A 21,392-nucleotide genomic window follows, 5' to 3' on the forward strand; every position below is an offset into this window, starting at 1 on the left:
GTGCGTGCGTGCGTGCGTGCGTGCGTGCGTGCGTGCGTGCGTGCGTGTGTGTGTGGCGAGTGCGCGCATGTGTGTGCGCAGTGCGTGTCCGTGTGTGTGCGTATGCGCGTGTTTACGCGCGTGCGCATGTGCGTGTATGTGTGCGTTCAGTGGCGAGCCAAACGGTATTAACCCTTTTCTTATGAAATATTCTTCGTTGACCAAAACGTTACACGTGTACTAACTTGGCATAAAGTTGATGCATCTGTTCCTCATGTGTCTTCTTCAGCTCCTCCATCTCGCTCTTCAGATCGTCAATCTTGTGCTTCCAGGCCTCGTCGCATCGCGTTCGTGTTTCTTCAGCTTGCTTTTCCAGTTGAATATTTTTCTAACAACCAACCAAAAACACCGATCAGACTATTCTGTTATCTTGTCACCGTCTATGTAGTCCACTTAATATTATGCCGTAGACAACTTATTTGTTATCATATGGCAAACTTACTATAAAAATCAGCAATAAATTGTTGAATTATGAACATTTTGTATGGAGCAATAAATTTATAAAAGTTCCATTAATGATTATAACAAACTAGTGGAGTAATTTCACAACAAAATCATTATTATTATATACATATATATTAACAAAACGTGTGGGTTTACCTCCGTCAAAACTTTATTCCGCGTTTCAAGTTGAGTTAGCATTACTTCCATTTCAGCACCTAGACATTAAATTTGAATGTAGTATTTATCTATCTAATAAGTATTTATTTACTTAGGACAGCCAACCAGTCATACACTAAAGACATAATTTATAGGAAATGAAACTATTTTTCCGGATTTAATAAATCGCGTATATTTGTTTTTTCAAACAAACCGACGTTTCGGGCCCTTGTTTAAGTTTATTCTAATTTCTATTAATAATTAATAATAAATTGAACTTAATAAAAATTCATTCAATAAATAATTTGTAAAACTTAATGTAGCGTAAATTGGAATGTTTTCTTTGTAAAATTAAAAATAAGGTATTTAATAAATAACTATTGTAACTATAGTGAAAAAATAGGGTGGTTTGCATTAATATTAGACATAACTGGTTGAAGACTGTACCACCTCAGTCAACCGTGACCATGGGACCTGTAAAGGGCTCGAAACGTCGGTTTGTTTGAAAAAACAAATATAACGAGTGGTCCATTTTTCGTTATGACGAGTACGTAGATAATAAAACACAGCTTACATCGGTCTTCAGTCTGCCTAATTCGGGCCTGTGCTTCTTGATAGCGTCGTAGGGTGGCTTGCTCGGTTTCGGCCAGCTCTTTAAGCTCTGCCTCGTATTGCTCTTTGTTTCGCCTGAAATAGGTAACTTTTTGATAATGATAACACACACAGACATGGACGCACATATAGACATCCACAAATTCCACATTTATACGGCGAACGACTATGGAATGTAATTCGCTACCTGCTTTATTCCCTGAATGCTTTAACTTGGGCCTTTTCAATGCGAGAGTGAATACGCATTATTTAGGTGTGTACGCTCCATCGTCGACCTCATCGTCACCTTTCACCAGGTGAGATGGAGGTCAAATGCGCACTTACACATTTTATAAAAAACACACTATCAAAATATGATCCATCTACCACATGATCCATCAAACGCATGATAATTGTGTTTAATTTTGCACTCACCTACAACAGGTACTTCTTTCGGTCTCGAATGAAATACATACATAATTATTTATTTATAATAATACATGAAGTATTATTATTATGACCGTAGAATATTATGCCTAGTAGACTCACTTCAAGGCTTCCTGTAGCTCTTTCCTCCCCGCCTGCGCTTCGGCTTCCATGCTTTCGATGGCCTTCTCGATCTCCTTGTCCCGTTCCAATTTGTGCTGCGTGGTTATCTCCGCCACTTTCTTCTTCATTATCAGCTGCTGCTCCGCTTCGAAGTCTTTCTTGTATTGTTCGAATTTCTGCTCGAGATCTTTTTGTTTTTGTTCCATTAGTTCCTGAAAAATTTATTATACATACACAATACAGGTTGAGTAGCACAAAACATGACTAAACATACTACTTAACATGACTAAACTTACTACTTAAATTACAAGTTTGGCATTTACGAAGTAAAGGATTCAGAGGCGGTTGAAAAGTAATCTCTTTTCACTATTTCCAATTTAAAAGAATACTGGCCACTATCGTGAATTAATCGCTGTTAATTCCTTTTTTTTAAATAGCGACACTCTTTTAAAACGCTTTCGCTTTGCATGAATAACATTAGGAAAAAAAGCAAAAAAAAAATACCTGTGTCCCTTTCTAACAAATATAATAAGTGCATTCCCCTTGCAGGGAGCATATTACACAAAAGTAACCATGGTCGTTTTTATTTCATACTTAGGAAGATTACTTTTCAGCAGCCCCCAACAAGCACTTTGTTTAAACGAAAATACAGTTGCTGAATTTTGGAAAAGTGGCAATACAACATAATTACATTTCTCACAGATGGCGCAATGGCATTAAAAAAATTGTCTCTGCTAGTTTACTTCCTATTGTACATTTTACAAAACTTGAGCACTTACATCAACTTTGCTCTTCTCTTTGGCAAGCTCCTGTTCCATCTCTGCTATTCTTTGTTGTAATATCTTTTCTTGTTCTTCTTTCCAAACATCTGAAAATTTGATATGTTTTATCGATAAATCAAGTTGTAATATATTTATTTACTTAAAAACAATAACTGTTCACAAACTATGTACAACATACGATATTTCAAAATAATTTAACACCAGAATACTCTCTAGCTTGGAACCGATGATATTTGTGCACAGCATTGAAGTAAAATAAATTTTGTTAAATATCCCATTTAAATTAAAATTTGGAAAAATGAAAACTTTGAAAAAGAACCTTACATTAAAAACTTTAAAAAAATAAGTGAATCTTCACCCTAGCTATGACACTTCAGAGACGTTATAAATGCAAAGATAGTAGGAATATACATATCTACCTCAGTGCTAACTTCATTATAGTTCCTGCACATAAAAACATTTTAAGACGTTGTATTGTGTTAATGGCACATAAACAACTTTATAAGTGCGATTTCTTCCAATGATAAAATCGGCTTGATCCACAATCCACTAGCATTCCACACTGAATTAACCAATTTATATACTGGCAAAGCTGAGCAAAGAGCGTCTACTCTACTATTACATTTATTTATTTATTAATTTGCATTGGTAGACACGTTACATTTAAAATGTTACATGCACCCAGTAAGGGTATTGTAACTAATGATAAGTCTTATAAGCTAAAATTAAAATTAATACTACAATTTGAATACAAGAATTAAAATGTTATTAATAATTAAAATTATTAATACAATTTGAATGCAAGTTAATAGTTACATAGGGGAAGCAATATTAGTTTTTGTTTAGTCATCTTCAAAATATTCATTAACTTAGTAATAGCATTTCCGATATATATTAAACATTAATAGACTTAAATGTTAGTAGTTGCAACTCGATTGAGTATAGTGCGCGCGGAACTAGCTGGCCGCGCCTTAGGTAGGGACAGGGGTGAGGGGGCGGGTTGCTTGCTGCTCGCAACGCACATGAGATTAGACAGTGACGACCAATCTCGAGATATCGTGAACAATAATTGTTCAGTTATTGAAAAGAAAAAATTAAAGCCAATTGAACTTTTACAAGTTTATTATTATACCTATCTAATTAATTGCAATGTACAGTCGGCAGCACATCAGGCCGCCACAAACTGTCAGATTTCCTCAATTGATTTTCAACTTAAAGTCCAGGGAATAGAGTATAAAATTGATTGGATAAATTTGACATTTATGTATTGATGGACTTGCTGTTGTCCGTACATTGCAATTAAAAGTAAAATAAACCAAAAACAAATTAAATGAAATTCTTCTGACATATTTGAATCATTTATGAAATTATTATTAATTAATTAGTGTAACTAACACGACTTTGTATTTATAGATATGAAATTACTCTGACATATTATCCTCTGAATCACTTGATTCTGAATTGTCTGAACTTGAGTCAGAATCATCTTGTAAGTTTATAATGAATTCGTCCATCACAGTATCATATCTCATATCATGATTCCAGTATTCTTGTTCGTTTTTTTGTACGTGGTCGTCGCATTTTTGCCATTGTTCGGCAGAAAATTCAGAAAATAGTCTTGTTAGTATTGTAATTTTCTCGTCCAATGTAGCATTAATGTGATCTCTGGCCAGGCAATTTTTTATATTTGCCCACACAAGCTCGATTGGGTTGAGATCTGGATGATATGGAGGTAGTCTTAGAACAGTATGACCTGCACCTTTCAGAAGTTCATCAATCGTGTATATTTTTTCTGATTGGGTCGTATTAATCAAGCCCAAGAGTTCAGCTTTGACCATCGTGGGAGAAAAGGGCACGTTATGATTTTGCAACCAATTCTGCATATTAATTTTCATACAGGACATAGTCGGTTTCTTCTCAACTTGCACACAGTGGTAAGCTGCATTGTCCATAACTATGACTGAGTTAGGTGGAAGTTTAGGTATTAACTTTCGATCAACCCAGTTGTAAAAATTTGTAGAGTTCATGTCTCCATGATAGTCTCCTGTTTTTGAATCTGATTTAAAAATTAGCAGAGCATCGTCAACTAACCCGTTCCGACTACCAGCGTGAACTATTATTAAACGCCTTCCTTTGCCTATATCTGCATAAACACCAGGCTCCGACGAAGATTGCCAACATTTTTGGACATTATGACTTTGGTTAACGTAAGTTTCGTCCAAAAAGAATATATTTCGTTTGTCTTCTCTGAATTTTCTTATGGCCCTCAAATATTTCACTCGCCATTCAACAATGTTTGGTCTCTCTAATAAAAGGGATCTCTTCGATTTACATTTTTTAAATGAATATCCCAGTTTGTGCAAAAGTTCTCTTAAATAAGTTAATCCGCAATCTAAAATATTATCCTCTTTTAACACAGCATTTAGTTTTCGTAGACTTGGATTTGTTTTCTGTACCGTATAAAACTGATTTATTTTTCTTCTTATCACTCCTAAATCAAAATCATCAACTTGTATTTTCTTTTTTATCTCTTTTGGCCTTCGTGGAGAACTAAATTTTGCTTCCCCTGTATTTTGCAAGGATGTTTTACTTTGAGCAATCACTCTCCTTACACTTCGTTCTGATATCCCGGTTGCTTCTGCCACTAATTTATGAATATTCGCATCAGTTTTATATTCTAAACTATTGACATCGGCTTTCCGTTTTTTAAAAAACGTATGCACTTTAAATATTATTTCCTTAGATTGTCTTTTTATCGGCGGACTCATCTTGACATTGCAATCTCTTGTGCGTTTTGTCTAAACTAGCCAGAACTGTCAACGTGTGTTGCCGCCGCGAAGTCCGGCGCCGAACTGAGTATTCTGAGTAATGACATCAAGTGCCCCCGCCTCCCCGTCCCACCGCTCACATACCTAAGGCGCGGCCAGCTAGTTCCGCGCGCACTATAGTAAATAAATGACATTCAACTCTAACTCACCGAACTCTGTTTTCTGTGACCGTTCCCGCTCTACAAGCTCAGCCGCCCGACGGTCGTTCTCCGCTCGCATTTCTGCCACCAGACGAGTGCGTTGCTCTTGATACGTCAGCTCTAGTTCCAAAATTTGCTTTTCTAATCTACAATTAATGTAACACTGCTAGTATTACTTGTATGAAACTTTTGTTTAGTCCCATGTTGGGCGCCAAAAATGCCATACATTCAAAACAAAATTAATTTTAATAAATACATTGACAACTTGCAAGGTTTTATCTCTTTCAATAAAATCGTTTCTCTCGACACATTTTAAGCTGGATATAAACCATGTGTACCTTACATTTTTATTGAATGTTTCACCAGCTTAATATTCAATTATTTTTTGTGAAATTACTCCACCAATTTGTTATTATTATTAATACAAACATCGAACACTTAGAAAAAATTCCTTCGATCTGGCCGCGTTCCAGCCACGCAACGAACCAGCGGACCTCACGAATTGTGCTTGTTGTAGCATCTTTGTATTTAGTTTTCAACTTTTTACCCGTACCGCTATCTTTGAGAAAACCATGAAAGTATTTTGTCATGTATGTGTACACTATACATAAAGTTTGATATCAGACAGTAGTGGTAGGAAATAAAACGGTTTGTAGCTCAGCAAAGGTGATGTGTTTTACAGCGCTGCTAAAATTCTGCTACAACTTTCCGAGTTTTAAAAAAGAACTTATTCGCACATAATTCAGTTCTAAGATTGCTATTAACAACAAATTGGTTCTAAGATTGCTATTAACAACAGATTGCAAACTACCATAATTTTTCTAGCGATACTATTTCACATGAGGCCATTTGCTTGAATTTACTTAAGACAGGAAATGAAACTATTTTTCCCGATTTAAATCGCGTATATTTGTTTTTTCAAACAAACCAACATTTCGGATGACTGTACCACCTCAGGCAACCGTCACCATGGGACCTGTAAAGAGCCCGAAACATTGGTTTGTTTGAAAAAACAAATATACGCGATTTAATTCCGGAAAAATAGTTTCATTTCCCATGTGTAAAATCTAAGAACTCGATATTTACTTAAGATTTTTAAGATTGTATAAAACCGTTACCTGGAGCTAGCAACCTGTCTCTCTTTAGCAAGAGCACTCTCCTTCTCCTCCTCGAGAGTCCGTCTCAGCTCTTCCATTTCCGCCATATGTCTGGCTTGCAGTTTCCCTATGTACTCCGCGTGGTACATTTTCAAATCGGAAATTTCTTTATGCTGTCGCTCAGCCATTTCGCGGAGTTCACCTTCTAATCCCTTTACAGTCAACTCCTGAAATCAAACCATCTTATTAATAGTACGTCGTGTATTAAGGCCGATAAATAAGAAATGACTCGAGAGCCTGTCAGAAGCCCGAAGCCGAAGACTGAGGGCTTTAATAACTCGAGTTTTGTATTTTTTTACCGTCAATACGTACAATGTTTTTCATCACGTTTGCGAGGAAATAAATACAATGTTTATTTCTTGTAAGACTAAATATGGTTCACAACACAACAATTATGGATTTTGCAAATGGCGGGCTTTTTGTTTTTTTTTTATCAACAGATGGCCAGCTACCTATTCTTCCATAGATAATACAACTCGAACTAAAATGTTGTAAAAAGCAAAGACGCATACAGCCATGATGGATCGTAAAAAAATGCTAAATTTTTATACAGAAAATATTTAATATCAATCATAAGAAATTCTAAATAATTCAGTGTTTAAGTGGTATGTGGCTGAATGAAGTGGCAGAAGTGGGATCGGTGAACATTCACCACGACGTCGCCCGGCCGCCCTAGCTTGCGCCAGGGCTCCCGCGCCAACAGAAGGGCGGGTCGGTTGTCCTCCGACCCGCCCCCCAGACGAGTGAGTACGTGCAATGCAGGCTCAAGAGTCCCTGTCTAGAGCCCGCTGGCTTTTCTAGGGGATCAGGCGACCAGCGAACTGCCTCCGCCTTCTTCCCGTACGTCTGCGCCGAAACGGGTGCGCGTCCGCCGTACAAATTAAAAAATCCTTACCGACCATGGCTGTAATGGGAAGCAAAAAGGCCTTTATTTGGAGCATTATAGTCAAGTTACCCACCATGCAATAGTACTATTTACGAGCAAGTATGATGAAAAACAGTGTAACTTTAAAATATTTGATATTTTTTACCACAGGCTAATAAATACGTAAGGCTTTGATGGTGACAGTTGTAGAGCTTGGCATCAGCGTTCGTACGGTAAATAAATTGGTAGAAATAAGCAGTTCCCTAAAAGAGGACCTCTGTGACCGCTCTGCTACTGGGCTTAACATAACATTGGCCTGGGTATTCTGGGTAGTAGCTCAGAGTGAATTCCGTTGCTGCATTACTCTAAGAGAACAGACAATTGGTGTGGTTGTTTGGTACTATCATTTAACTGCCTCCATGGCCGAAAGGTTACCATGCTGGTTTCCCACGCAGAGATCCCGGGTTCGATTTCCGGGAGAAATATTTGTATGGCCTACGATTATTTATCTCGTGAGTTTGGGTGTAATTTGTGGTGTTCTATGTATGTGTCCATAGTACCCGCGACAAAGGGTTTCCTAGTGCGACTATGAATGAGTACGTTATTTATTAATTTATTCCAAAATGACAAAAGTCAGAACCAAAATTGTTTAATTGGTTACACTAACTAATACACAGTACCTTTATTTTCTCAGCTTTTTGTCGCACCCAACGTTGTCTAGCAACCTATAATAAAATGATTTATTACAGTACGTTCACTCAACATAAGTAATTATAATAACTTGGTGTTCAATGTTTTAACCAATTACTCTTATTAAGCCACTATCGATCACCTGTTGTGCGGCGGCCATCTTGTCGTGCTGGTTGCGTAACTCGAGTTTGTATCGCTCCTCGAGCGCCTGTGCAGATCGCTTCCATCTCTCCTCTAGCGTACGACGCTCGTCCACTAGCTGCTCTATTCGATGGTTTAACGTTTTCTTGTCGTTTATTAGCTAAAATCAATAACAAGGTTTATTCACGGTAAGGTGTCCCGTTAAGTGGTCGATAAATCGTAAGCAATAGTTACGTAATCTGATACGCGTTAGGTGACTATTTAGTGTTACCTGGTCAATGAAATTTTGGTGTCGTTTTATTGTTTCTTCGCACTCGAGTTTAATCTTGTTAATATTGCGTTGCGACTGCTTCTCTAGATTGCTCACTTTGTTTATCATCTGAAATTTTTTTTATTAGTCAAATTGAAAAACGAATCAAACGAAGAAACCGGTTTTTCATGGAAACCAGCCAATCTCAATTCATTTTTATTTCCTAATGTCTATTTCAAAAAAAGGAACGGGGCAGAGCAATATTCAAATTGCAAGATAACAGATTTTTAAAAATTTCACAGGCACACATTATTTGATATTTTTTCCTAACAGATATTGTACTCCCTCGCGACGACTAAAGTGAACCACATTTTCATAGCACAAACTCAAGGCACATTTTAGTTTGCTTCAATGCGCTGAAAGATTCGCGCACGAGTGTCCGTTTCACTTTACTTTAGAATTACAAAATATGAGAAAGTGACTTCGGTAATAATAAGTGTAGTTACAGAAGTAGTAGAGAAGTATTTAAAAAAAGTTAAGACTTTTTTTGTTATATTTCGGATCTCGACTTAGCTTGGACTACCGAAGCGAAAACACGGACAATTTTTTTTCTGACTAGCTTAATGCGATTGTATGTAGATTTGTGGAAACAATATACGTACTTACTCGTAAATTAGTAAATATTTAGAAACAAGTATGGTAACTTACTTTCGATTTTGTACATAGATACGTCGATAATGATACAAACCAAAAAAATTCCACCAATACATTAGGAGTGATTTTTTATGCACATACACATTATCCTTATTTTGATATAGTATAGAGTAGATTAACATTATTTCAGCAGGATCATGGTGAAAATTTTTCCTATTGATCATGAATCATCCCCTAATCTTTACTTTTCGGGGTCGGCCTGTATACTTTTGAACTAGTGCATTTACAACCTGTCACTTGACATTTATTGGACGACATTGCATTTATTTTGTATTTTACAACCGAAAACTGATTTAAAAAAAATCATAACTTTCAATACTACAGCCTGTGATGGGATCACAAATTTCTGTATTTGTGCCAAATTTCTATACCAAATAGTTTCAGAGAATATCAACTACGACAGACACTGAGCTCATTATAAATGTTCTATTTTATAAATTTTTGTAAGTTACAAAAATAATAAGATAGGAGTTACTTGTTCTTTATGATTAGCAAGGCTCTCTTGCAATAAGGCAATGCAGCAAGATCGCTCTTCCAGTTGTAGTGACGCTGTGACCAACCGCTGGGCCAGCTCTGTCTGTGGCAGCTTTAGCAGTTGCTCCAATCTATACAAACGTTTTATGATGAAATTGATTTCTGTACACAACTCTGCATCCATCACTAGAATTTGGTCTAAAACGGTACTACACAAATCGTACATTTTCTATTTATTCTCATTCAAGAGAGATTCTTGCAAAATAAACTTACTTGGGTACAGTTTGGGGGATGTTCGTCGTAACAACCGATAAAGCATCATTCGCGCTCTGCTCAACTTTCTCCAAAAAGTCAAATATCTCCCTGCAACACATGTCATTTAATAACGAGAATAATCTAATAAAAACGATAAATTTTATCATCACAACTAAAATAGTGTTGAAGTCACATACATGAAATGATCTTTAGGAGAGTTGGTTTCTTTTTCTTTCTTCGTTTCAGGTGACTCTGGCATAATTAAATTAGTTACCGAAGTCACAGGGTTTTCACCAAAACTCTCTATTTCCTTCAACATAGAATAAATATCAAGAACAGTGGAGTTCGGGTCTAGTTCTTTGGGTTTTGAGTCATTTTCATTTGCCGTGCTTGCGGAGTAGGGTGATAACGTCTTCGACAGACCAGACTTTTCGTTGTGTAGTTCTTCGGGCCCTTTTCTAGTGCTTGGTGTTTCGACTTTAACTAATGCAGTTTCGAGTTTTGCAAGTTCGGATTTTGCAGGTTCGGTTTTTTCAAATTCCATATGATCATTATCGTCTAATTCAAGAATTCTTGGCGACGGAGCAGAAAGTGACATCCAAGAATCGACATCTCTGTCACCTTGTACAACATTTTCATGCCGAGCACTTACTGGAGTTCGCATAGTAAACAAATTCTTTTGTGTTTGATTCCGAATATTTACATGTTTCGGAGCTGGAATATTCGATTTAAAATTCTTATTATTCCAATCTTGTTTACAAGAATCAACCTTACCATTAACACTACTCACTGCCTTGTCAAACTTTTTGACACTCCTTGGTATAAAATCTTTGGAAAAATCTCCTTCTTTTACCTTCAAATAGTTTTGTATAAGTTCTTTAGTTGACACTTTGGAGATATCCCTATCAGGGGTTAAAGTGTTTTTGTTTTTATCAGATTTACTTTTTACTGAACTAGCCTGTGAATCACTGGAATCTCTTTTGTCTTCAAAAGTTCCAGAATGATCATCAAACATTTTATCAATATTGTATGGAGTTGGAGATATAGTGTCAGTTCTAATATCTTTAAGGGTAAGTTCATGTAAATTGTTTATTGCTTCTAGTTCTTTTTTGTAGTCTTCAATTACTTTACAAGTGTAAGCTTTCGTAGTGCTGTTCAGCAAATATGATGGATAATCAACATTATCATTTACTTCTTCAGTTTTTGTCTCAGCATTAACTTCGTTCGGAATATTTTGAAGATTTACTGCAGAATTGCGCGGCGGTAAAGCAATGTGACCTTCTTTTTGTAAAAAGAAATCTTTGTATAGTAATCGACTGTGGTTAAGAGGTTCGACCCATTGGCTTTTTCTGTCTCCAGGAAAGGTTTTGTGATAATCTTGGTTGCTACTTATGTTCGAAGTATTGTCCAAGCTTTTTGGTTGAGCTTCAATTTTAGGATGCGATTTAGATTTTTTCGACATAGTGTTTGGTAAAGAGAAATTATGTGTATAAGCTTTATCATCATTAGCTCCACTATCAGGGTAACCAGAGTCTTTAGAAGAAGTATCAGTGTGTATTGCTGTACTAGACAACTTTCTTGTGCGATTATTACCGGAAGTTGCACAGAAATCATCATAGAAACTAGTATATGTTCGTGATTCATTCACAAAATTCTGTGTATTAGAATCATCTTTTCTATCAACAATGTAAGTGTTTCTGCCTGTTAAATCTCCATCATTATTATCATCTTTTTTCAGACCTTCTAGAGAAATCTCTGGAGATAAACTAGACATATGCTGTGAAGTTGCATCAACATCTTGAGTGGATTCTTCTTCTACTAAAGACAATTGTTGTTTGGTTGATGTTAAACGCCGGGAATAAGTATCAATGGCTTGTTCTACTTCAGCCTGTATGCTGGATGAACCAAATGACACACGACCAGCGAGTGCTCCTTCATCTATTATTTTCTTTTCAGTATCAAGTGGAAGGAAATAAGATTCATAAGCTTTTTTAAATGATGGCGATAGACATCTTGCACTTAGTATATTTCTTGTTGGAGACACGCTTTGTGGTCGTTCAGTAATTTTTATTTCCATTTCATATTCATTATTTTTCTCTTCACCTGGATCATCCATAGATCGTTTGCCTTTCTTAGCTATATTCCTGTATTTTAACGCGTTTTTGTTTTGCCTTTGTGGCTTTGCTCTGAATCCAGCTCCTAATTGGGCCCTGGCCTTTATTTTAGTACCTAGACTGATAAAAGTATCTTCAGAGCCATAGTCAGAAGCATTACTACAAACTTCCTTATCCTTTTTCACAGAGGCATTGTCAGATTTAGTGTTGCCTAACAGTTCAGCTGTGGGTGCCACTACTTTTATTGTAGTAATAGGGTAACCTGGAATCACATAAGTAAATTAATGATAGTGACCTGTAGATGTTGTACATTTACTACAAACATTTGAATTAGTATAGTTGCAGACGAAAAAGAAATCAACGGACATGGGAATCAAACAATTCAAATCATGACAGAAACCATAGGAAAACTAAATCAAAACTGCCAAAAACTATTTCACTTACATGGTATGCTATATAGCGATATGTGTATTTATTTGACCTATTTGTTTTGACTTATAGTATCAAGTATTTGTACTTACTATACTGATTTATTAATTCAGCACTGTATGCTTTGAAAAACGGGCGAGGTGCAGACCCTCGTTCTTTCGTGTCGGCGGAGAATGGCCTTCGGAATCTCTCTTGATAATCCTACAATCAAATGTATAGAACAATACACTAACTTAATTTAATAATAATAGGTTTTGTGCCTTTGAATAAGTTTTGTTAGATTACTAAATCATGTACAAATCTCATTTATGCTTTTAACGTTCCACTTTTTAAATAGCTCAAATTTGTTTAAAACGTCAATGCGTAAAAAGTTTACACGTTAAAACCTTTTCCTTTTTTTTTTTGAAAAATGAAATAGCGTGTCTTTTGTGGACTGAAAGGTTTTATAGCCCTTGGAAACGCAAACAGAATAAATTACCGGCGTAAAATATGAATTTTGCAATGCCGACCGGGGCCTGTTGCGAATATTCTTCTTTTCCTCTTTTTTCTTACTTCTGTACGATAGATTTACGGGCGAGCCTAGTAGTCGCAAATTAGTATTATCTTTCGACATTTCACACTCATACCAGCACACTTTTTGGAAAAACAGCTGCAAAAATGACTAACATTATCACGCTTACAATTCAACTGTTTCTTTCTGCACTTTTCTGTTTGTTGTCATAAATACGTTGCCAGGCAACGAGATATATAACAAATCAGAACTAATTAGAATAATGATATGAATCGAAGAGCAATACTTTTCAGTTTTTAATAAACAAAATAAATAATTATATTTAATTAATTAAACTTAAATAAAAAAACAAAACTGTTGTTTTATGAATTTAATAAGTAATAATTTGAATCAACCGGAAGTAAGATATCCAACCTTATCTTGACTTCTTTGGGTTACCAGTAATTAAATTTACTATCATGTAGTAGAAAAAAGTTTAGGTTCTCATACTGAATTTAAAAAAATATTTTTATTTGTTTTATAAAACCTTTCAAAATTAAAAGGTAAATAGAAGTTTAAATGCTCACATGTATTCTAAATGTATACAAAATATTTGAAACATTTGATTGTGACATTCAAATGTTTCAAAAGTAAATAAAATATATCAAGGATAGCAATAACATAACGCAATTACATATTGACGTCATCGATAAAAATATAGCCGGTTCGTGTGTCGGAACGGGCACATGAAGTGTTCTTAGCACTTTGTGTGGTGACGGTCGATCTCTAGCGAAACCTTGAAGATATTTTGGATCACATTTCGCCTGAAAGGGGCGCCACCACGAGTTCTAAAAATTCGTGTATGTACGTGCAAGTTGTGAATTATTACGAGTTGTGATTTGTGCGAATTTCAATTTTAAATCATCAAAATGTTCAGTGGAATCGCAGGTGAGCTTAATTAATTATGTATTATTATTATTCTAAAATGCTAACTATTGTTATAAAAAATAACTAAAGAAAGTTCGTTTTTGTTTACGTACTTAATATTTTAGTATAACTTTTTGACCTATGAATTAAATTTCAAACTCCTTACAACAAAATTAAAAATTCCCATAAAATAAATGCCTAAACTAAAAAATAATATAAAATAATATAATAAATTATATTTTCCATTTACCACCGGGAAGATAAACGAAGTATAATCCTATTATGCACGTTTTTAGTGCACGATAGCGTCCCAGTCAAGTCCATGACCGCCCGAATACTGTCGTGCTTTGTATCTTACAAAATATTTGTGTATCATACGTCTAAAACGTATATAACCCATAAGCGACCAGAAAATATTTTCTCCGCGGGTTTTCTCATAATTACAACAAAATAAAGTGAGAAATGATAATTATAACTAATGTAAACCTTTTTCTAATTATTTAAGTTTTGTCAAGTAGAGTACACTCACAATGTAGAGTAGTTGTGAAACACATAAAAATAAACAAAGAGCGGTGGTAACCCAGGTGGAAGAACGGTATAATAACTTCGAATCCTTTTGTGCGCGGCACGTACCTATAACTTATTACTTATGTGAGATGAAGGAAAATATCGCGATTAAGCCTGCAAGTCGAAGAAGGTTCACAACCATTGGTAAGCGTGTTAAGTACCATGGAAGCACCCAAACTTTCTCCTAAAAGGAAACCCGCGCCGAGCAGACCCATACAAAGGATTGATGATTATATGAAATACAATTTTTTATGATACCAAGTGTTTGACGAAAAATTGTAGTTAGTAAATATTTTAACACTGCTGATTTAATGTAGTTTATCAAAATCACGTTGGCAGGTTAGTTTTCGTAGTTAGTCCAAAAATAGAGCAATGGCATCTAATTATGATTATCACGTAATTCATTAGCGTCATTTTTCGCAAATATCACCTTCTGTTTAAATTAGTTCAATACATCATTCGTAGCGTTGTGTTAACATATTATTTCTGCAGTCCTACATTAATTTCTAATAGTATCATCACTAGTTTATCATTTTGTGTTATTAAGGTTAACTAGATGATAACTATTAATGTTATTCCAATAACTCGGAATAAGAAAAATAATATGACATAATATTGGTAGGTATTTGAATTAGGAATTTGAAACGTGTTTTAATTTAATTTTGGAATGTAATTATTTATGTGAACATTAGATAGCGTATACCTAAAGTTTGTTTCAATTAGTTTCGCATAAAAGTCTATATTATAATATGTAAGTTAAGTTTATTGAATATCACGATATTTTACTACCATGATATTAAATTATTTTTTGTGCAGTTACTCCACTAGACGTTATAATTATTAATACAAAGATCGAAAACAAAAAAAACCTTCAATTCGATTCGAAATGTCGTTAAAAACTAAAAAAAAATATCTGCAACAAACACATAAATTCTGGTGCTGGTTTGTTCCGTAGCTCAGTTGGGAGAACATCCGAAAGCGCTGGTTCGAATCCTACCGGATTGAAGGAATTTTTCATAGTGTTCGATCTTTGTATTATTACTTATAATTATTTACCTTGTTTCAAATACGATTGTAAGATATTATTCAAATGAATATAATTGGAAAAAGAGGTGAGATATCTCTCCTAAGTTGAAATGAATGATCGTTTGAGAATTAAGAAAGAACTTTAAAACCGCTTTAGAACCGCTACAAAAATGGATTGACACAGATTGAAATGGAATAACTTCGTGGAACGAAACTTATTATAGTTAATAAAAGGGAAATTTGAAATTATTGCTCACGAACACGTAAAACATGTTACCAATGCCATGGGAAATTACCTAAAACAAAGGCTAAGTCAACAGTACGTAAATACCTGTTATATTAATAAACGCTTATCTTTGAACTGCCAAACAAAACAAATCAATTACAAAGTCGAGGCTAAAATTGTTAACCACGTAAGTTTACAACATGATAACATTACAGCGGTTCTAAATCCACGTAAATAAGAATCTTAACTACGCAGCATCCAAAATTCTACTGCTGCGTCAGCAGTGTTCGATCGATGCGGAAGAACAAAATCGAGATACATATGTATTATGTATACAAAGTTTTTTATATAATAACAATGCGTATCGATCGTAGTTTTACCGATAACATAGTAATACCAACTTTTATCCTGTCCCAAAGCTTTTATTTATTGTGTACGTATTTACGTACAGGAATATTGATATAATAAGTATTTTAAACATTTGATACTATTAATTCTGTGCGTGTTTAGATGTTATTCGCAACATGTGGTGTCATGAAATCTAAAGGGCAAGCGGTGGCCAACATTTGAACTCCATCAATATAACAACGTAGGCGTCACACGCCGAGTGCACGTGAACTGAAAGTGGAGGTCGAGGCCGATGGATTCGTTATTATGGAATTTATGATTCACTCTTACTATGCTATACAGCTAATCTACAAATATAAACCAGGTACAAAGGGTGTACTGTTACATCCGAGTGGTTATAACCACTTAAATTATTATAATTAATACAAAGGCCGAACATAAAGAAAACTTCGTTCGCCCTGTCAGGACTCGAACCTGCAACCACGAAGTACCGTAGCGTCGAACTATCAACTGAGATACGAATCGAGTCAGCAGTAGGGCTAGCACGTTAAGGCGCTACTTGAGCGAGAGCGACATAAAGCGCGAGATATGCCAGAATAGCAGTATCTCGGGCTTTGAGGGTCGTATTCCAGAACTCTACTCAATGCTCAAGCCAGGATTTGAGCAGACTTGAGTATGATTTGAAGCACTGGAAATACGACCCTAATGGCAAGGATTTGAGTATGATTTTCAGTGCTCACTGCAATACTCAAGTCCTGACTTGAGTATTGAGTAGAGTTCTGGAATACGACCCTAAGTCGTTCTCGCACTAGTCGCGCCCTATCGTGCTAACCTTACTGGTCGACAAAATTCTTTTGTGTGTCTGTTGTAGACTTTGATGTAGACCTATCTTTTGTATAGAATTTTTTGATCTGTCAACGCCAGCGACACCTCGTGAGAGATTTATGAACCTTCTCACTCAGCCACAAACTAGTTGAGTTATTTCACAAAAAATATATGAATATCACTGCGTTAAAATATCGTGATAATAAAATAAATCAATAATACATTTAAATTATTACTTACTAAATAAAAATACTATTGACTAATCAGTAGCAGCATTTGTAAGAGTATAATGTTGACGCATCGATAAGACAGTACAATGGATTAAAAAAATATTACTAAGAATAGGATATAGAGAGGATAATAGGAGAGAGAGATAGAGAGAGAAAGGACAACAAATTATGTAGTAATTGAGGCACGTGAACTAAACAAATAGTTCAAGAGAATTCACATTACACGTGTACTGTTGGGTAATTTTCCGAAAAATTTCAAATAGCAGAAACTTTTCCGGAAAAATGTCTGCAACAAGTATAATTCGAAGATACATATTATATTCTACGTGTAGATATATCTGTTGAAGTTTTATTTAGCGTGAATTAATTAAATTGTATAGCTAAAACCAAGTTAAGAGTAATACAAGATTTGAAATGATTGAACAACAGCGAAAGAAAAAAATCATAGGTAAAAAAATCTTTAAATTGTCAAATATGGAAAATATAGGAAAAATATTAATTTTTCAAAATGGAAGCATTTCCATAGCCCAACACTAGTTATATGTAAAAGGAAACTGTATAATAGATGTAATGCTGTAAAATTGTTACGCCACGATACTTATGCCTTATACTACCTAATTCGTAGTGCCATAAATTTGCAACAAAACAAGTCACTTAGCAGTGCCATGTTTATTGATCGTGGACGAATAAAGTGCTCGCTGTCCTCATTTAGGAAGTCATACAACAGCTGAAACTATATATACGGATGTCAAATATAAAGGATAGGCAAAGTAAATCAAGCATCATATCGGTGAAGTGCTGTAACTGTTGTTTTGTAAAATTGATATTATTTAATAATTCTGTTTAGCTTTAAAATACACTAAGCATTAGAGCACTTTCAAAGAATGGAAGGTAAATATAAAACTATATACGATTGGCCTTATCAAAGTTATCCTACCAATATTTTAAAATGAAGGTAAATATTGAGTTGTGGTATCACAATCTCAGGAATTACTATTTATCGAGTTCTTAGGTTTTTGCGATTGTTACACATAGAAAATGAAACTATTTTTCCGGATTTAAATCGCGTATATTTGTTTTTTCAAACAAACCGACGTTTCGGGCCCTTTGCAGGTCCCATGAACACGGTTTATTAATTTAATATAAAAATTTAAAGGATAATTAATTACACTTAATATCGGTGGCAATTTTTTAAAATTTAAAATTTGAGTAGGTCCTGCAATATTAAATAATATTTCAACACCATACTCGAACATTAAGCAATACTTCGTGATAATATTCTAGAATATTTAAATTACAAAAAAATTCCACCGAAATTAGGTAGAGAAAATTAACCTGAAAATCACTCTAATAGTCATGATCTTTTTACAATAAACTGACGGATAATTCATTAACGTTTCAAGGTCGCTTGCCAGTATTATCAAAGATATCATCGTTGAATGTATGCATACCTTTGTTTATGGCACTAATACAGCAACAAACAATAAAAACCACGGTATCAGCCGTACGAAAACAAATCTGTCCGTTCTCGCGATGACATCACCAAGGTCGACTGGTGTCGAGGCCTGACATCGTGCACCAGTGTAGCGACGACGCTCGCCTCTTTCAACTCCATTGCACTATCAAAGCTCGAAAAGGACGAGCATTATTATAACATGTAAATGATATAATCAGTGTGTACGGCTGACTATATCATGTATACAACACAAATTCTTGAGGAGTATTCTGGCTAATCGACACTCGGTTGGAATTTTAGAACAAGGAATGTCTGCTATTTTTAGAACACGAAGAGTAAGGCAATGTTTGGAAACTATCTTTCGGTTGTTCGTTTATTCTTTGTTATAACTCATTTAGATATTGGGTGGTAGGAAAACTTTGATTGTTAAAATTGTTTAACATTTTCCCATGGACATCCATGGGAAAATGTTACATTGCGAGAAGAATGTATGCAAAGCACAATAATATTATACAAGAATGATAATAAGGTACGCGCTGCATTGTATGAATTCTCACTTTTTTTTTCACTCACAATTTTAAATAGTTGTTAAGCAGTGAGTTGTCCGTAATGGCATTCAGCTCATGACATCACAGGTGGTGCGCAGGGTGGTGATGTCATCATAATCACACTGCGGGACCGGATCTTTTCTCAATTGGCTACAAAGTAGTCTGCAAAGAATCTGCAATTTATGACACCCACACAAACACAACCACGCCACGATGGGCCCTTAAGTCGAACCAAAAGATAATAATTATCATTCTTACATAATAACTATTATAGTCCTTATAACCACTGAGTAGATACTTATAACAATTCGGTGGGTTAGTTGGAACTTATGGAAGTTTCGAGGCTTCCGCAACACAAGCATAAATTTCATTAATAGGAGAATATCATCTAATATTGTTTTAAAAAATAGTATTTGTTCTATTTGAGAAATAAATACATACATTTTTATTATTTTATATTTGTTCATAATTTAGTTATCTTTGATCGACGAACGTTGCAATTTACGCATGTACAAAATGTAATGCAATTTTTGAAACGAATTATTGTTGAGCTAAGTACATTGTCCTCATCTAACCTGGTTCATCGCAGACGCCAACGGCTCTGCAGAGTCATAAAGACGTCTGGCGTACCCAAATCAATACCTGGACGCTCGGGGCCAAGACCTAGACTAGTCATCGGCTAATATACTCGAATACGCGTGCGGAATTTTATTAGCTTTGCGATATGAATGAGAATACAAGTACGAATGTTAAATATCTGGCGTGACACGATCTTAGACTTTATTGTATGAGATCAGAATGTTTGACCTAAATGCAGCAAGTTATTTAATTTATTACTTACGACATTTACAAGTTATTGCTCGTGAAATGTAACTATGTGGAAGTTTACTTTATGTTGACGAGCTTTGTTTATTTAGAGTGCTAACTTATATCAACTGTGTTATTGTATAATTGAGAAAAATAATTCAGCTATATAACACTAAGGATAACGTGTGAAGTCCTCAACCCGCGTCGGGCCAGTATGGCAGACTATGGCCTAAACCCACACCTGAGATGAGACCCGTACGCAGCAATGGGACGTATTAATGGTTTGATGATGATGGTGATATAACACTATGGCTGAGACTTATAAAACGTCCTTGACTAAGCGAAAAACGGAGAGCTAAACAAGTTTTTCGTATTTACAAAACGAACTTTGCCTAAGTTTCAGCCAGAAAGTAAATTTAAATTCGTTTTGTAAATACAAAAAACTTGCTTAATTCGTCATTTTGGCTTGTCGAAGTCTAAGTTCGTTTTATAAGTGGGTAATTTTTAGGTTAATATTTTCTACCTAATTTTGGTGGTAGTTTTTATTATTTAAGTATCCGAATATCTCGATATATATTAAATAATATTTCATGACGATATCCTAGAATATTTGAATAACAATAATTCTAACTTTTTTATTAAAAGAACCGACCTGAAAAAATTGCTTATCGACTTTTTTTTAAATTGCACCTATTTGCCAAGATTTATTGAAATCTATTAAAGCCAAGTGCGCGATATTTTATTTATTCACGATATATAGATATTTTATTGACGTTTAAATGGGACCATTACCGAGGTATTACCTCTTTCCAACAAAAAAAGAAGCATCTAAATCGGTTCACAAATCGTGTAACATACACAAAAGAATACAGTCGAATTGCGAACCTCCTTCTTTTTTGAAGTCGTTTGAAAATTGCTACCGAAATTAAGCAGAGAAAACTAACCTAAAAACTACCCCCTTAGCCTAAGTCATGCCTTTAACTACAAATTTTGAACAAAGACTTTGGAGGTGGAGTGTCTGTTTCGAGTATATTTTCAAGTGCCCCAGGCTGGAGAGCTATTTAGGGCATCAATCAGCGTTGGTTGCGAAACGGGCGAACAACACTCGTGCAATGATCCCGGATCATTTGACCGACTGCCGCGCCACGCTATTCTCGGCCCCAAATTATCGCGACCAATGCACGAGCGACACAATTCATTTGTTCGATTGACCTATCGAACACTGAATCTACACTTCACTTGCACCGGCAACGATACTAAATGCAACTTCGATTGTATTATTGCAAATGCATGTGCAGGTATTATAATTAATGTTGCTTATATT

General features: G+C 35.2%; 2 protein-coding genes across 28 annotated transcripts in view; one reads left to right on the forward strand and one right to left on the reverse strand.

The window, feature by feature from the left end:
- LOC113235657 (reticulocyte-binding protein 2 homolog a) overlaps window positions 1–13,231 on the reverse strand; it is a 14,221-nt gene extending 990 nt beyond the window's left edge. Inside the window, exons 1-15 of the mRNA XM_026471485.1 lie at window positions 13,097–13,231; window positions 12,711–12,819; window positions 10,273–12,451; window positions 10,094–10,183; window positions 9,822–9,951; window positions 8,654–8,761; window positions 8,384–8,542; window positions 8,232–8,276; window positions 6,648–6,853; window positions 5,539–5,675; window positions 2,559–2,647; window positions 1,780–1,991; window positions 1,214–1,326; window positions 640–698; window positions 225–367 (exon numbers count right to left, since the gene is read on the reverse strand). Of these exons, the coding sequence (XP_026327270.1) occupies window positions 225–367; window positions 640–698; window positions 1,214–1,326; window positions 1,780–1,991; window positions 2,559–2,647; window positions 5,539–5,675; window positions 6,648–6,853; window positions 8,232–8,276; window positions 8,384–8,542; window positions 8,654–8,761; window positions 9,822–9,951; window positions 10,094–10,183; window positions 10,273–12,451; window positions 12,711–12,819; window positions 13,097–13,231 (3,914 nt within the window). The remainder of the gene's footprint in view (window positions 1–224; window positions 368–639; window positions 699–1,213; window positions 1,327–1,779; window positions 1,992–2,558; window positions 2,648–5,538; window positions 5,676–6,647; window positions 6,854–8,231; window positions 8,277–8,383; window positions 8,543–8,653; window positions 8,762–9,821; window positions 9,952–10,093; window positions 10,184–10,272; window positions 12,452–12,710; window positions 12,820–13,096) is intronic.
- A 600-nt stretch (window positions 13,232–13,831) lies between these two features.
- The window catches only part of LOC113235632 (perilipin-4), a 20,111-nt gene continuing 12,550 nt past the window's right edge, over window positions 13,832–21,392 (forward strand). For all 27 annotated transcript variants that reach the window (XM_026471423.1, XM_026471419.1, XM_026471422.1 and 24 more), the window contains exon 1: window positions 13,832–14,056. In XM_026471423.1, the coding sequence (XP_026327208.1) occupies window positions 14,038–14,056 (19 nt within the window). In that variant the 5' untranslated portion in view covers window positions 13,832–14,037. The remainder of the gene's footprint in view (window positions 14,057–21,392) is intronic.

The sequence above is a fragment of the Hyposmocoma kahamanoa genome, unplaced genomic scaffold, assembly GCF_003589595.1.
Source record: "Hyposmocoma kahamanoa isolate Upper Pololo Valley unplaced genomic scaffold, ASM358959v1 88, whole genome shotgun sequence".
In the NCBI taxonomy this organism is placed as follows: Eukaryota; Metazoa; Arthropoda; class Insecta; order Lepidoptera; family Cosmopterigidae; genus Hyposmocoma; species Hyposmocoma kahamanoa.